The sequence below is a fragment of the Syzygium oleosum genome, unplaced genomic scaffold (genome assembly GCF_021117445.2).
Source record: "Syzygium oleosum isolate NSW1041296 unplaced genomic scaffold, Sole_v2.1 Sole_v2.46, whole genome shotgun sequence".
NCBI classification, from domain to species: domain Eukaryota; kingdom Viridiplantae; phylum Streptophyta; class Magnoliopsida; order Myrtales; family Myrtaceae; genus Syzygium; species Syzygium oleosum.
The window spans coordinates 1,315,190-1,330,910 of NW_026607530.1; the positions used below are offsets into that span (position 1 = coordinate 1,315,190).

At 41.7% G+C, this 15,721-nt stretch overlaps 1 protein-coding gene across 1 annotated transcript; it reads left to right on the forward strand.

The window, feature by feature from the left end:
• The first annotated feature begins 539 nt into the window (after positions 1–539).
• LOC115687395 (uncharacterized) lies at positions 540–8,891 on the forward strand. Its single transcript, XM_030612942.2, has 14 exons — positions 540–889; positions 1,627–1,753; positions 1,856–2,102; positions 2,429–2,470; positions 2,580–2,651; positions 2,768–2,903; positions 3,024–3,181; positions 4,876–4,960; positions 5,500–5,699; positions 5,882–6,043; positions 6,454–6,606; positions 7,438–7,698; positions 8,231–8,509; positions 8,621–8,891. Exons 1-14 carry the CDS (start codon positions 829–831, stop codon positions 8,855–8,857), a joined length of 2,220 nt encoding a protein of 739 aa, XP_030468802.2. The 5' UTR covers positions 540–828; the 3' UTR covers positions 8,858–8,891.
• Positions 8,892–15,721: the final 6,830 nt, after the last annotated feature.

The window sequence follows — 15,721 nt, forward strand, 5'->3', positions numbered from 1 at the left end:
TTTTTTATTTTTATTTTCTTAATTGGCCGATAGTGTTCTAAAACATGTTATTTAATTCCATTTATGGATAATATTAGATAGGTTGGTAAACAAATATTTTATGGACGAGTTCCAATTATTTGAATATTCATGTAATTTTTTCTAGTCTTATTATAGCCATTTTTAATATGCGTCACAAATTAAAATAGTGATATAATGTTGTTTAATTAGTTTGCCATACAAGAGAAAATAAAAATGAGTTAGGATCACTTTTTTTAATTTTCTACGAATTTCTTTTAGAAGCCAATTTCATTTTCTACCTATTTTCAATCTTTTCGAAAAATTGTCCACAGAGTGTCGGTCAAGACGCACAATTCGTGTATTGAAAATCAATGAAAATCGTCAATTAAATTCATAAAATCTCAAATCTTCTCATTTTGAAAACAAGTGAAAAGACTCAAATCGCATTTGCTATTTTTCAATTTTCAGAAAATGTGTATGACCAAATATTTTTTTTTCCAGAAAATGTGAACATTATGCACGCGCATATCTAAATCTCTTCATCAATTATCAAAAAAGAAAACGCAGATTTCTCTCCTGAGCACGCACGCCGGAGCAAGCAAATCGACGCCGGCGAGGGAAGGCGGCTCGGTCACCCCGTGAGGTGCCAGGTAGACTGAGATCGTGATACGTGGCAGTTTTCTCGTTCTCAATCAGATCTCTCTCTCTCTCTACAAAGCGTGGCGCTTCACACATCCCTATTCACTGCGGCAATTCATCGAACAAGTGCTGCGCACGCAACGAACTCGCGAAACACACTCCAATGGCTTCTCCTCCGGCATCAAGCTCATGAGCGCCGTCTTTGCCCGCGTCGGCCGCCGCCGCCGCAATGTCGCACTTCTCTCCAGGGGTAATCTCCTGCTCTCAGCTCTCGCGTCTCTCCGCTCGCTTCCAACCACGCGCCGGAGCTCAATCGGTGTCTCCGATGTGCCGGTGGTAGACGTTCGGGATCAGGAGTTTTGTGTGGTTTTATCTCGACCTGCTTGTCCCTCGGAACGCTTTGTTGCGATTACGTATTGTGCCGTAGCGGTTTGATCACGTTGGTCCGCTGTTGTCTTATGGATTTTCATTACTAGGGGTGTTTCATCTATTGAGCTACTTATCCGTATTCGCAAAATGTTTGAGGGGATTTTCATTAAGTGGAAGTTTATTCATCAAGAGGGGATGTTGATAGTTTGAACTGCCTTAGTTCCGAGACATTCGTTTGATAGGCTGCCGGTGGAGAAGTTCATGTTTCACTTGTTCACCGTTAGACGATAAGTGGTTATGTATATTCCAATGCGCACACCGCCCGCTGACAAATGGTACTTGAGAAAGTGATGTCTTCTAGTGTTGGTGTTTACTATAAAGTTCCTCATTCGAATGGGATTGAGATAATCAAATGGTTTCATTTCATGGGATTTGCATTATGACAACCGTATTACCACTGGTAGTGTTCCACATGCTATTCTCTTGGAGAAAGAGCAATTATTCTGGTGCTTTTAGTGAAGTTAATTTTTGGCATGTATGGATATTACTGCTTGTATTAATCGTCTCATCCTACAGGGAAATAACATTATTTCCTTGCATTTGGCAATTGCCTAGCAGGTTTATGCCGTCATAATGGGACTGAGAGCCCAGTGGGAAACCTTATATTAATTGGTAGCGCAAAGGACATTGGAATTTCAACCAGACAAGATATCTGTTTTCTGCAGTTGTTGTCACGGCCATATTCGTGAGTAGAATGTTTATCTCTAGCATTTGGGCTTTAAATTGATAATGATCATATGCCCTTCAAAACGTATCGCTCACACCTATCACAACGATGTCTGTGAAGGTCCTCTGCTGGATTTACCAGCGTGCATGGTGAAAGGCCATCTGCTGAGTATGCAAAATTGAGGAAGGAATCATTAGAAAGTGAATTTGGCCATGCTCTTGGGACGTATAGCTCCAGAAGCTTCTCTACGGTTTATCGATTTGGTCCCTTTTTAGCCTTGTACAGAGCAGCAATTATTTCATTCCATGTGTTGCAGTTAACCATTTGGCAGTTTTTTGTCCAAGACATGAAGAAACGAGCTGTTAAGGTATTGTCACCATCACTTAACGCCATGCTTAGGCCCTACTGTGAGGCAAATTGGGCATTTTTGTTATTCAATATGGTCTTTTCGCATTGAATTTAAAATCTCAAGATGTTTTATTTTTGCCGATATGGACTAGAGATTTCTGCATGTTTGCTACCCTGATGCCATCATGCTTAGAGTAAGTTTAATTTGCATGAGCTGGGGCTTTTACATGGTAATTGACAAAGCTTTGGATCTATAAGATGATAATGACGCTGTATTGTCTGAAGTTCTTTGCTCTCTTCCTAATTGTATCCAATTTTTACGGAAATTATATGTGATTCCTGCAGTTTCGTGAAACTCTTATACGCTTGGGTCCATTTTATGTCAAGGCAAGTCTTTTCCACCCGAACTCCGTGCTTGTCTGGGTAGAATTGGTTCTCACAAGTCACAATTTTGGGACTTGTGATTGGCTAAAGTCATACATTTAACCTTGTACAGCTTGGTCAAGCTCTGAGCACGAGACCAGATATTTTGCCCACAATATATTGTCAGGAGCTAGCTAAGTTACAGGTAAGTATTTTTTTATTATAAATTTCTGTCTAATTGTTAACTGAGGAAACTGTTCCCGATTTTGATGATTCATTAGAAACTGATCATACTACAGCTGAAATTTTCTCTTGTGCTAGGATCAAATACCACCCTTTTCATCTTCTGTTGCTATTAAATCTATTGAGACCCAGTTGGGAGCTCCTATTTCAAAGATTTTTGCTGACATCAGTCCAGAGCCAATTGCAGCAGCATCTTTAGGGCAGGTGTACAAAGGTCAGAGAATCTCTTCTATGAGTGGAAAGATTATATATCTGCTTATATGTTGCCTGGCGATCTTTCTGCGAACTGGACTCATAACATTACCGTCTCTTTTTGTTGTGCCAAGTCCTGCAGCTCACCTTCCTTCTGGAGAGCTGGTAGCTGTTAAAGTACAAAGGCCTGGGATGACGCTTTCATTGACTCTTGATGCTCTTCTATTCAATATGATTGGTGGTCAGTTGAAGAGGTTTGCAAAGGCACGCAAAGATCTTTTAGTAGCAGTTAATGAGATGGTGAGCATTTTCGTGCAAACCTCTGAAAATTCTTTCTGACTTTCTTGCTAGTTTCTGTTTCTTTACTCGACATAATAATGCTGGATGTCCAACATTGTGAGAGTTGGTCGTCTTTTAGAATACAGTTTCAAGGTTAGTCTGGAAATGTACAATCGAACTCTTGAGCACTGGCTGACTTTCTGGATCTCCCCACCCGCTGTTTGTTACCAAAATGTGGTCTGACTTTATTTTCTCTAGTGTCCAGGACAAAATTTTTTGCTATTAGTGTTCATTGGGGAAGGGCACACTGTGCATATGTTCAGTGGGGCAGGCAAATATTAATTTCAAGGTTTGGTGGGATTTTGGGAGTAGCTCGTCTACACTGAGTAGAACTTCTAAGCAGGGGTAAATATATTCGTTGAGTAGTTTCTTTCTGCATGGACTGGGGTGAACCCAGTCGGGTGCATCTTCTCCTTGGACAGACTCAAACTTTTCTATGAGACAATTATTATATGTCCAATAGAGCGCTTGTAGTTGAGCATCCTCATTATCTTCTTAGTGAAATTTTATGTCAATATCTGAAGTTGGAAATCTTACTCTTTGACTATGCTGATGAATGCTAATCCCTGCTCCCTTTGATACACTAGCGAAGGTTACATGATATGAAATTTCTGGTTTGCTTATTTGGACTGAGTTATATATCTACAGCTCTTCATGAGCGCGCTTGCTATTGCATTAGTTGTTTCACATATTCTGGGGCAAACTTTTTATTGTTCATTTGTTCAGTGCAAATTCTAATTCATACAACACGATGACATGAAAAGATAAGTATTTCTTATAGCATTGGACACAAGACATGAAGGTAAGGATACCCTTTCTTTATAACATAGCACATTGATTCAACCATGAAATAAGAGATGGTTAGTTTCTTACGAGTTCAGTACCAGCTGTCCAGTTAGAATATCCAGTGGACAAAAGGAAAATATGTCAATGAACATGTTTATATGTAAGCTTTTACACGGTGGATGCAGCCGTTCCTGCTTGGTGGGATACTTCGTGCCTTATATTTGGTCATATTTACAAGAGATTCAGACTTGGGGAAAATATTATGCATCAAATACTTCGGGTGCAATTGATATTTTCGATGCTCCAAGATTAGCATCTACCGATTGAATATGGCAGAGGTACTCTTGGAGGAAGCAATTTCTTTTCTCTTTTTGAAGTCTCCAGGCTTCTTGGAGCTTCAAACTAATTCATTGGGTCATGTTGGTACCACTGCCCCATCACAACTGGGTAACTATCAAGGTGGAAGCCCCTTGAGGGAAGCATTTGAATCGTACTTCATGAAACCAAACCGAGTTCTTAATATGTAGGATCAGAAGCCTCTTCAGTATCTACAGAGGCAGTCCAAGCTTATGTTTATATCCTATGCAGTATTTCTAGAAGTAGTGGAACTTTTACTTGTATCATCACATATTCTGAGTGCAAGAGTATCATATTTAGGGCATTACAGTCTATTATTTTGGTGAGGTTCTTTTACAGCTTATATGGTTTTATTTTATCGGTGGCTCGGCCATGTTACAGTGTGCAAAATACTGATGTCAAATTCAAATTTGGAAGCATGCACTTTTCTTGGCCATTTTTTTCTCTACGTATGGATTCCGGTTTGTGTTATATTTTAACAAGGACGTGGTGTATTCTCTACTTATTGACAGGTTAGACACATGTTCGATGAAATTGATTATGTTCTGGAGGGGAAAAATGCAGAACGCTTTGCTTCTCTCTATGGTTCCATCCCACGTGAGTTTATATACCATATAATTAATATGCAAGAAGTTTCCTGGAGCTGTAGGATATGTACTTTAAAGTATCCCAAGAATATTTTCTGATACATGTATGTCTATAGTTCAATCATAGCTCATTTCAGGATGATTATGATTGGATCTGTCAATTTCTTCATTGTTTATTGTCGCACAATGTTATTCTTCTATAGTTTCATAATGTGTCTTTTAAAAAATGGTACTAGTTTGACTATTACAATAGGGTCATTCTTTCAAATTTTGGATATTTATTCTTGAAGTGTGTGATAGCCATACTAGAAGTGTTCTTTGCAGTAGCCTTTGCCAGACAGTGGGGCTTTTACAAAATGAATACCACTTTCCATTGAGAAAAGCAATTCCACCTATCTCTCTCTCTCTCTCTCTCTCTCTCTCTCTCTCTCTCTCTCTCTCTCTGTGTATAATAATAGATGGCCATATGCATGTATCTGATGTGGTATAGTGTTTGTGAGCTATGGACAATCTTCTGTTGGTGTGCTGATTAGAGCTTTTTCATGGTAGTTGATGACCAGAACATGCAATCAAAAGCTGCAATTAGAGATACCAAATTCAAGAATACTAACTTGGTCAAGGTTCCAAAAATATATTGGGATTATACTCGCAAAGCTGTTCTGACAATGGAATGGATAGATGCAATTAAACTCACAGATGGAGCTAGCCTGAAGGAAGCCCGTTTAAACAGAAGGAAACTCATTGATCAGGTGGAAAAAGAATCCTTTGTCATTTTTTATGGAGCCATAGTCCAACTTTTTATGCATGTCTATTCACTACCATCATCTAGATATTGTTGTTATTCACATTGAGTGGAAAGATAATGCCAACTTTTTACTTGAGCTCATTGTATGTGTCCTGAAAGTTACCTGATTTGTATTGTGCTTTATAGGGATTATACTGCTCATTAAGACAGTTGCTTGAAGTTGGATTTTTTCATGCCGACCCGCATCCCGGGAATCTTGTTGCAACTTCCAATGGTTCTCTCGCCTATTTTGATTTTGGCATGATGGGAGACATTCCTCGCCATTATCGCATTGGACTAATTCAAATGGTACGAGCATTGCCTTACCGCACATGCAATTTAGCATTTTCTCTTTTCGTGTCAAGGTAATGCAAGTTTATCTACTGAACTATTTTGAAAGCATTAGAAAGATTTGTCAGTCGAGACTTGAATATACACAATGCCCCCAGAATATGGTAATTCCGGTTTTTCCTAGAATGGATCCCATAAAATGACAACAACACCCCCCACCTTGCACAAAAAGAAGTTAAAAAGAAAAAGAATAAAGAAAAGTTACAATCAGGCTCCATGGCTGGAATCATACGATCTTCATATTCACATGCTCTCTCCTGTAAACAAATTGCCCATATAGCAGTTGTGAGCACCTGCATCATTTTACCTTAGTGCTGTCATTTGTAATATGCTGATTCAACTTGTTGATCAGTTTCTCTCCTTTTCAGCTTGTGCACTTCATTAATCGTGACTCTTTGGGTCTAGCAAATGACTTTCTTTCTTTGGGATTCATTCCTGAAGGGGTTGATATACAAGCAGTTGCAGATGCATTAAAAGCATCCTTTGGTGGTGAGGGTATCAGACTATCTCAAGATTTTCAGGTTTTCTCTATAAGCTGCTACAAGTCTTCCTTTTTAAATAGCCAAGTCATTTGATCTGTTTCTGCATCCGGGAGAAAGCATCTAGGTTTTGTTTTTTAGAAACTTGCTAAAAAATACTGCAACGAAAGAAACAATAGGAGCTTGGTGCTAGGTATCTGACCCAATTGGTTCGTCTTGTTCCTATAAAACCTATCCCTAAAATATTCCTAGAGCAGGATAGGACCAAATGCAGCAAAATAGCCTTTTCCTAAGATATGAAATGGAAACTGTTACCCACGCATAAGTTTTGTGAACATGTGTCTAGTGGTGAGCAAGGAATATCTTTTCTTCTTCTGAACAGAACGTAGTGCGCTGATAAATTGTGCACAATTGATGAATGCCACTAAGCATCTGATGTAATTTGGTCCTGGTGGTTCATTCATTTGATAACGGGTGATTCTTTGATGATCACCGTGTGTCAACTAGAATTTGATCGATGCTTTTCCTGTCCATATTGACATCCCTCTGGTTATGGCGTCGTGTCAAGAAGTGGAGCAGAATGCTCATGCGTGCTTCTGCGGGTGCAGGAGGAAGTATTTCATGCGCATTTTTGTGTTTTGTGAAATGAGAGGAAATCATGAAAGACCCAATTGTGTATGTTTACTGTCAAGTGTAGTTTCTGATTGAGACGTGAATGAAATTTGTTGAAGCTGCTGATCAATCCCTTTGGCTTTTTATCTGGCATTAATCTTGTGGGATCTGAGCAAAAGTATTGCATAGACGTTGTGGAACCTTGCTGTATAATATGGATGAAACTAAACTGGGAATTACTGTTGTTGTTTTGGATGGCAGGGAATAATGAATCAGCTGTATGATGTCATGTATGAATTTAACTTTTCACTCCCACCAGACTATGCCTTGGTGATGAGAGCTCTAGGATCACTAGAAGGGACCGCAAAACTTCTAGACCCTGATTTTAAAGTTGTTGAGAGTGCTTACCCTTTTGTCATTGGGAGGCTTCTGGCAGACCCCAATCCTGATATGAGAAGAATTTTGCGGCAACTTGTCATTCGGAATGATGGATCTATAAGGTGGAATCGGTTGGAGCGACTGGTGAGCCATTTTGCCTTGTCCCTTTTTTTATCGTGCAAGATCAATTTAGGACATGATTGCATACTGTTGGAAATGCATACTTCTTCTCCAGTTGCATCTGAATGTGAAATTTTTCTATGGTATTTGTCTCGCTTGATGTATCTTTTATTGGGAAAATGAATACTTGGACCTACATGCTGGCCTGGCTGCTGTAGCTTAGCTTATTCTCTTAGTTACTATAGCGAGATGCACATTGTTGCATTCTTTGCCTCTTTCATAAATGCGTCTCTATTTGCAATTTTATGATCAATTTGGAACCTGAAATATCACCTGTAACTGAATGTTCATCTGGTGAATCGGTTTTAGTTTCTGAGGTAATATGCTGTATACGGTCTCTGTCATGTACAAGATATTGTTGAAGCTGTCTGGGTCAATTATATACTCCTCGATTCTGTCATCTTGTGTCATTGCTTTTATGAATCCTCACCTGCATAAATTGCTAATTACTGCCCAGCCTTGCTGAAATATGAATGGCTTCTTTCTCTTGTTTCAGATTGTAGCAATATCTGAACAGGGATCTGAGTCTGCGGAGGACTCCAAGAGCCCCGGAGAAAGCTCAAACCTTCTGGGCTGGAAATCTTTCGACATGCGTGCTGTTGTTGCTGCTACTGAGGATCTTTTGCTATTCATCCTGTCTGAAAAGGGTCTGAGGGTGCGCATTTTCCTCCTTCGGGACATAATTAAAGCAGCAGATACCTTTATGCTGAATCAAGTAGGAGGTTGCACATCGTCATTTGAGGAGGTTGAAGATCTACGAAATTCAGACTCTGAGGTTTGTGAAAAGTGTTTCGGTGTTTGGGAGAGAGAGAGAGAAAAGAGAGAGAACAAGTGGTATGATCTTCATGAGAAGCGGCTTACCGATTCTTGATATCTGTAATTGCAGGCTCAGGCTATGCTCGCAAGGGTAGCTCTTGGATTCCGATCTCTCCATCAAGCAGTGAATATGGCCCCAGAAGTGTGGTCGGCCATGTTTCTTCGAATGGTATTGAAGCCGGAGTTTCGTACATTCATTTCAGACATGCTATCTACTTTATTTATTCATTCAAGTCATAAAGCCCCAGAGACTTACTGGATTTGTATATCTCGACTGATTCATAAAGTGGTTGACAACCCTCGTTGAGTTAATAGATTGAAAAAAGCTTCTTCCCTGCCAACTCTTCTTTTGGTGTCCTCACTATTCATCATTTAACTCCTGTGCTAGAGTGGAGTTGTATTTGGTTCTGGAATAACTATGACCTTGTACGACATTGGTCTTCTTTCATACAGTGACTAAAGTAGATAAATTACCTGAAAGAAACCTCTAATTGGTTGCCCAGGCCACATTTTCATGCTTTAAACAGCTAAACATGTCTGCCAATATACCTGTTGTCCTGTGTTCATTGAGGAGTTGTTTCGGATGCAATAACAGAAAATGCAATTGCAAATAAGTCTCATCATTACCTCAAGCACAAACCAGTAATGAGAAATGGATTGGCTGTGGCAGGGGATGGACTGTGCTGCCACTAAGCCCAGTTCAAGCTTCTCCCAAAAAAAGGGAAAAAAGGCAAAACTTAGCCAAGTTCAAACGGGAGAATACAGAAGAAGATTTCGAATATGTGTGAGAGAGAGAGGACTCGGATAAATATAATGATGTTTCGTCGGCAAGGCAATCACGCCGTTACGAACGACGAGCGAACAAAAGATTGTCGTCATCGTCCTGCCCCACATGAACAAAAAAGAAAAATGTACTAAAATGCAAAGGGTGAAGTATTGTGCAGATTTGACACAAAAGAAGAAGAAGAAGGTATTGTGCAGGAAGCAAGACTACTACACTTGGCAGCTCAACGCTTGCAGAGTTTCAGCAAGGATAGAAAGACGGGGGCTCATGTTTGCCTTCGTCTGCAATTGGAAGAGGCAAGCGAATGATGTTTCCTTGAGCTCGCGCCTGAGCCTCTTTATAATGCTGGATGACAATGTCATGCTGCCAAGTCCGTGCTCATCACGGTCAGAATAATAGGAAAAGGTCAAGGTGGTCTGCACACTTTCTGCCTTGCTCTCCAAGGCTATCGAATTATTCTATCTGAGAGTTAGATGACGCACATGCATTAGGTTTCCCCTGTATTTGTCGTGACAAACCATTAAATATATAGAAAAACAAAAAAGGATTTTAAAACTCCGCAAGACTTGTGAGGATGAAATATTTGACCATCCAGCCGAAGGAGGACAAGTTTGAATAGCTTAAGCACAGAATTGCACTTAATATAGTATGCATTTGTTTGAAAGTAAGGGCTGGTCATGCTTTGCCGTGGGTCTCCGTAAGGACTGTTGTAATATTAACGAACTCATAAGCTAACCCGGACAGAGGAAATTAACAAGAAACGATAAAAGACACTTAGGATTTACGTGGTTCGATCCGATATATCGGTACCTACATTCACAGAAAGAGCGAGCAGCATAATCGCTCGTTTACACGCTCGAGTATTTCCCACACTTAAATTAAATCAAAATCTCAAATAAACAACTTATTTGGATATAAAGACTCACAACACAAATCCAAGTGTTCACGCCCGTGCGATCGAGAACCAAGAACATCGTGCGCGGCCCGAGTTTCTTGAAGAGAACTCGCGACATCCTTAACTATTCTTGTTCTTCGTGCGGCCACAGTTCAGCCCTGAAGGACTCTTCACTGTCCGGCTGACTTGATGAGTAAAGGACCCCAAAGCACACCTCTCCTTTTTTTATCGTTATTATTTTCTCTTCTCTTTTCTTGGCCACACGTACAGCGAAGGGGGATAAAGGCCCCGTTTGGTTCAGCTTTGGGAAGGGGCTTTTGGCCTCGAAAGCCCCTTCTCAAAATGCTGAACCGTTTGGTTCGGCTTTCCGAACTCGGAAAGCCGAAAGCCAGCATTTGGAATGCCGTTGGAATGCTGAAGCCTATTTTTCCTTCCCAAATTGCCCTCACTCAAATTTCAATTTTCCGGCTTTGCCCTCATTATCGTTCATCTTCTTCACCGTGAAGGTGGGCTCTGCGAGGTGGCGTTTAAGGGCCGACGAGGGCGGAACCGTCGGCGACGGCCGGCGAGGTCGCTTCGACCTAGGCGACGCCGCCGGGTCGGGCCTGCTGATCGACCGCCGGGCGCTGTCGCCCGGGTTTGGCGCCCGGGCGGCCGCAGGGCGACCTCTGCGACCTCGCCGGCCCTTCGCCGGCCAGATCCGCCCTCGCCGGCCCTTCGCCGGCCACCCTCGCAGTGAAGAAGATGAACAGTAATAGGGGCAAAACCGGAATATTAAGAATAAAAATTGCCAAAGCCCTTTGCAAAATTTTTTTTACCAAACACTACTTAGGCCAAAGTAGCTTCACAAATTTTTTTTTACCAAACACCACTTACATTTTCCCAAGTGGCTTTCACCTAAAGGTATTTGCATTCCCTCAAGTTGCATTTAAAAAGCCGAACCAAACGGGCCCAAAGTCCTTCTCTCCTTTTTTTTTTTCCTTATTTCTAATTATCCGTGGCCCCTCACGTTTCTTTCTTTTTGTCCATGTCCACTTTGTGGTCAAATATTCAAACTTGGACAAGAGAAGTAACAAGTACGTATCTTGTGCTGAAACTCGAACATTTATCTAACCGGATCATGTTCTTGTTCTATAAACGGCTTAAACTCAAGATATATTTCAACAATTCTTCACCTTGACTCAACGATTGAAGCCAAGTCACAGTACTCATCATTCATGCTGATCTCTCAACGCCCTGAAGGGCGCTGACTCTCCACAAACGCCAAAGGAACATGTTTCATCATAATGTCTTCTGGATTCTCCAATGTAGTAATCTTTCTCACAACAATTTTATCTTCGCTAAGACATCTCGGATAAAGTGGTATTTGATGTCGATATGCTTCGTTCACGCGTAACAAACCGGATTAAATGTTAGATAAATAGCACATTGGTTGTCATAATGTATACAACACTTTTCTGATTTAATCCAAAGTCCAAGAGCAAACCCTTCAGCCATATCGCCACCTTCATTATAAATGTCAGTGCCATATAATCTACCTCAATTGAAGAAAAGGCAACGTCTTCTAAGGACTCTTTCCAACTAACTGTACTACTTGCTAGTGTAAATACGTACCCTGTTAAAAACCTGCACTCATCCAAGTCACCGACGTGATCCGAATTCATATAACCAGTCATCCTTTTCTTCTTTTGTGCTAGTTAAATGGTTCGATCTATTAATACGAGTAAGCATTATGCTTGCGCATCCCACACCATGTCCATGTCTATCTACAAGGACGACTACATGAGTTTTCGAGGATATTAGTGTGTACAATAATGCAAGCTGGAGTCCTACATAACCTTCAATGGTTTTCGATTCGCTCCAATCATATCAGAAATGGGGGTTCCCGTGACTTGAGCTTCCTTTGCTCCTTAACAAATGACTCTAGCTTAAAAGAGTTGAATGTCATGGAAAATAGACTGGGTGAGTCACTGCCTCAGTGCATTGGCAACTTCTCCATTACTCTCGCAGCGTTGGTGAGTGAGCTAGAATGCTTTAATTGGTGAGATTCCGGGGGCACTTGGGATCTTGTGAACTTGGGAGAAGAACAGCAGAAGTGCCAAAACTTGTGTACGGCGCTCACTTTAGTGCCAAGATTTTTGAAAAACGATCACTCAAGTGTCAACTCCGGTCAGTTTGGCCGGAAATCCGATGTGACATTTTTTTATTAATTTTTGAAGCCGATGTGGCTCGCCGGAGGTTGAGTCAACATGCTCAGTCAGCATGTACACATCAAAACAACGTAGTTTAGCATGTACACTTGGATTTTTTAAATATTTTTTTGAAATTTTTTTCTTTCTTTTCTTTTTTCTTTTTCTTTCTTCTTCTTCTTCGGTCACAGCCGGTGACCGGAGGCCGGCCACCGGTGTGACATCCTGAAAATTGGTCCATTTGGGATTTATAAAATACTGAGTTTTATGAATGTACTCGTAGTTAGTTCTCACCCGGAACTGATCATTCCTGGGATACTAACCAAAGGCTAACTAGGGATTTAAATTCCGTACGACTAAAATAAAATTCGATCGTGAATTGACTTTCGATCATGAAATCGCTGAGGTGACATTTTGAGCCACTGTTGGCCGATCCAAGGATAGCCCGGGGTCAACTCGTCACTGTCAGAGTAGTGGATCGCGGGTGATACCGCCAGACCACGAAATGAATTGATGAATGATCCTGAACCTATACCGAACGATCGTACCCCTCGGATCTAGTAATTGATCCATGTCCACTTTGTGGTCAAATATTCAAACTTGGACAAGAGAAGTAACAAGTACGTATCTTGTGCTGAAACTCGCACATTTATCTAACCGGATCATGTTCTTGTTCTATAAACGGCTTAAACTCGAGATATATTTCAACAATTCTTCACCTTGACTCAACGATTGAAGCCAAGTCACAGTACTCATCATTCATGCTGATCTCTCAACGCCCTGAAGGGCGCTTACTCTCCACAAACGCCAAAGGAACATGTTTCATCATAATGTCTTCTGGGTTCTCCAATGTAGTAATCTTTCTCACAACAATTTTATCTTCGCTAAGACATCTCGGATGAAATGTTATTTGATGTCGATATGCTTCGTTCACGCGTGACAAACCGGATTAAATGTTAGATAAATAGCACATTGGTTGTCATAATGTATACAACACTTTTCTGATTTAATCCAAAGTCCGAGAGCAAACCCTTCAGCCATATCGCCACCTTCATTATAAGGGTGCGCATGAATACCATTTTGTGCCCGGGCGCTATTTCTGTACAGAAATGATTTTTTTTTATTCTGTGCCCGGAAACAATTTCTGAGTATTTGAAGGAGTTTGATAAACTGTCCAAAATTTCTATTCCTAGAGTAGAAAAGAACAGAAATGCGTTTGGTAACTATACAAAATTTCTGTTCCCAAATAATATTTTAATAATATTTTGAATTGTTTAAATTTTTTTTTTCTTTCTACTTTCTTCTTTGGCCATGGCCGGTCGCCGGCGACCGGCGACCGGCCACTGGCCCGGGCGGCGAGGCATCACGGACCTCGCCGGCCGCGGAGGCGAGGGCGAGGGCTGGACCCTCGCCGCCCGGGCGAGGCGGCCTCGCCCGCAGACGGCGAGGCTCGGCCTCGCTCGATCCAGGCGAGGCGCCTCGCCTAGGCGGCGAGGGTCCGGCCTCGCCCTCGCCGGCGGAGGTCGACCCTCTCTCGCCGGCGGCCGGCGAGGGCCGTGACGCCTCGCCGGCCCTAGGCGTGGCCGGTCGCCGGCAGCCGATCGCCGGCGGCCGACCCAGCCGAGGGAAGAACAACACAAAAATAAGAAAAGGAAAAAAAGAAAAAGAAAAAGAAAAAAAAACTGATTCTCAAAATTGTGCCGAGAAACAAGAAGCAACTTTTTTTTACTTCTTATTTCTCTTCCAAAACTGTTTCTCGGCACAAATTTTTGCAAAAATGTGCCAAGGAACAAAAAATTTACCAAACGCATTTCTGTTCCCAAACTATTTCTGGGAACAAAAGAACAGAAATTTTCACTATTTGGCACGTTACCAAACGGGCCCTAAATGTCAGTGCCATATAATCTACCTCAGTTGAAGAAAAGGCAACGTCTTCTAAGGACTCTTTCCAACTAACTGTACTACTTGCTAGCGTAAATACGTACCCTGTTAAAAACCTGCACTCATCCAAGTCACCGACGTGATCCGAATTCATATAACCAGTCATCCTTTTCTTCTTTTGTGCTAGTTAAATGGTTCGATCTATTAATACGAGTAAGCATTATGCTTGCGCATCCCACACCTGTCCATGTCTATCTACAAGGACGACTACATGAGTTTTCGAGGATATTAGTGTGTACAATGCAAGCTGGAGTCCTACATAACCTTCAATGGTTTTCGATTCGCTCCAATCATATCAGAAATGGGGGTTCCCGTGACTTGAGCTTCCTTTGCTCCTTAACAAATGACTCTAGCTTAAAAGAGTCGAATGTCATGGAAAATAGACTGGGTGAGTCACTGCCTCAGTGCATTGGCAACTTCTCCATTACTCTCGCAGCGTTGGTGAGTGAGCTAGAATGCTTTAATTGGTGAGATTCCGGGGGCACTTGGGATCTTGTGAACCTGGGAGAAGAACAGCAGAAGTGCCAAAACTTGTGTACGGCGCTCACTTTAGTGCCAAGATTTTTGAAAAACGATCACTCAAGTGTCAACTCCGGTCAGTTTGGTCGGAAATCCGATGTGACATTTTTTTATTAATTTTTGAAGCCGATGTGGCTCGCCGGAGGTTGAGTCAACATGCTCAGTCAGCATGTACACATCAAAACAACGTAGTTTAGCATGTACACTTGGATTTTTTAAATATTTTTTTGAAATTTTTTTCTTTCTTTTCGTTTTTCTTTTTCTTTCTTCTTCTTCTTCGGTCACAGCCGGTGACCGGAGGCCGGCCACGGCCGGTCGCCTGGCCTCAGCGACGGCGAGGCCAACCTCGCTGTCGCTGGGTTTGGTGACGGCGAGGCCGGTCTCGCCATGGCCGGGCGAGGCTCGACCTCGCCCAGATCCGGCGAGGTCGAGCCTTGCCCAGCCATGGCGTGGCCGGCCTCGCCGTTGCTGGGTTTGGCGACGGCGAGGCCGACCTCCGGTCACCGGCGGTGACCCAAGGTAGAGGAAGATGAAGAAAGAAAAAGAAAAAAGAAAGGAAGGAAAAAAGTTTCAGAAAAAATATTTAAAAAATTGAATTATACACATGAAAATGCCACGTAGACCGATTTTTTTAAAAAAAAATTCCAACTCGGTTTAAAATTTTAATTATAAAAGCCACGTATTAATTTGGCCGGAATTTCTCGCCGTTGGCACTTAAGTGATCGTTTTTCCTCCGATTTGGCACTTAAGTGGGCCGGCGAAAACTTTTGGCACTAAAGTGAGCACCGTACACAAGTTTTGGCACTTCTAGTGTTCTTCTCCCTGTGAACTTAGAAAAGTTGT

What these genes read in the sequence shown, in the direction of transcription:
- LOC115687395 (XM_030612942.2), top strand. Translation starts at nt 829, where the DNA reads ATGAGCGCCGTCTTTGCCCGCGTCGGCCGCCGCCGCCGCAATGTCGCA. An exon ending in TTGTTGTCACGGCCATATTC is followed by an intron (nt 1,754 to 1,855) that starts GTGAGTAGAATG and finishes ATGTCTGTGAAG; the next exon opens with GTCCTCTGCTGGATTTACCA. An exon ending in TAGTAGCAGTTAATGAGATG is followed by an intron (nt 3,182 to 4,875) that starts GTGAGCATTTTC and finishes ACTTATTGACAG; the next exon opens with GTTAGACACATGTTCGATGA.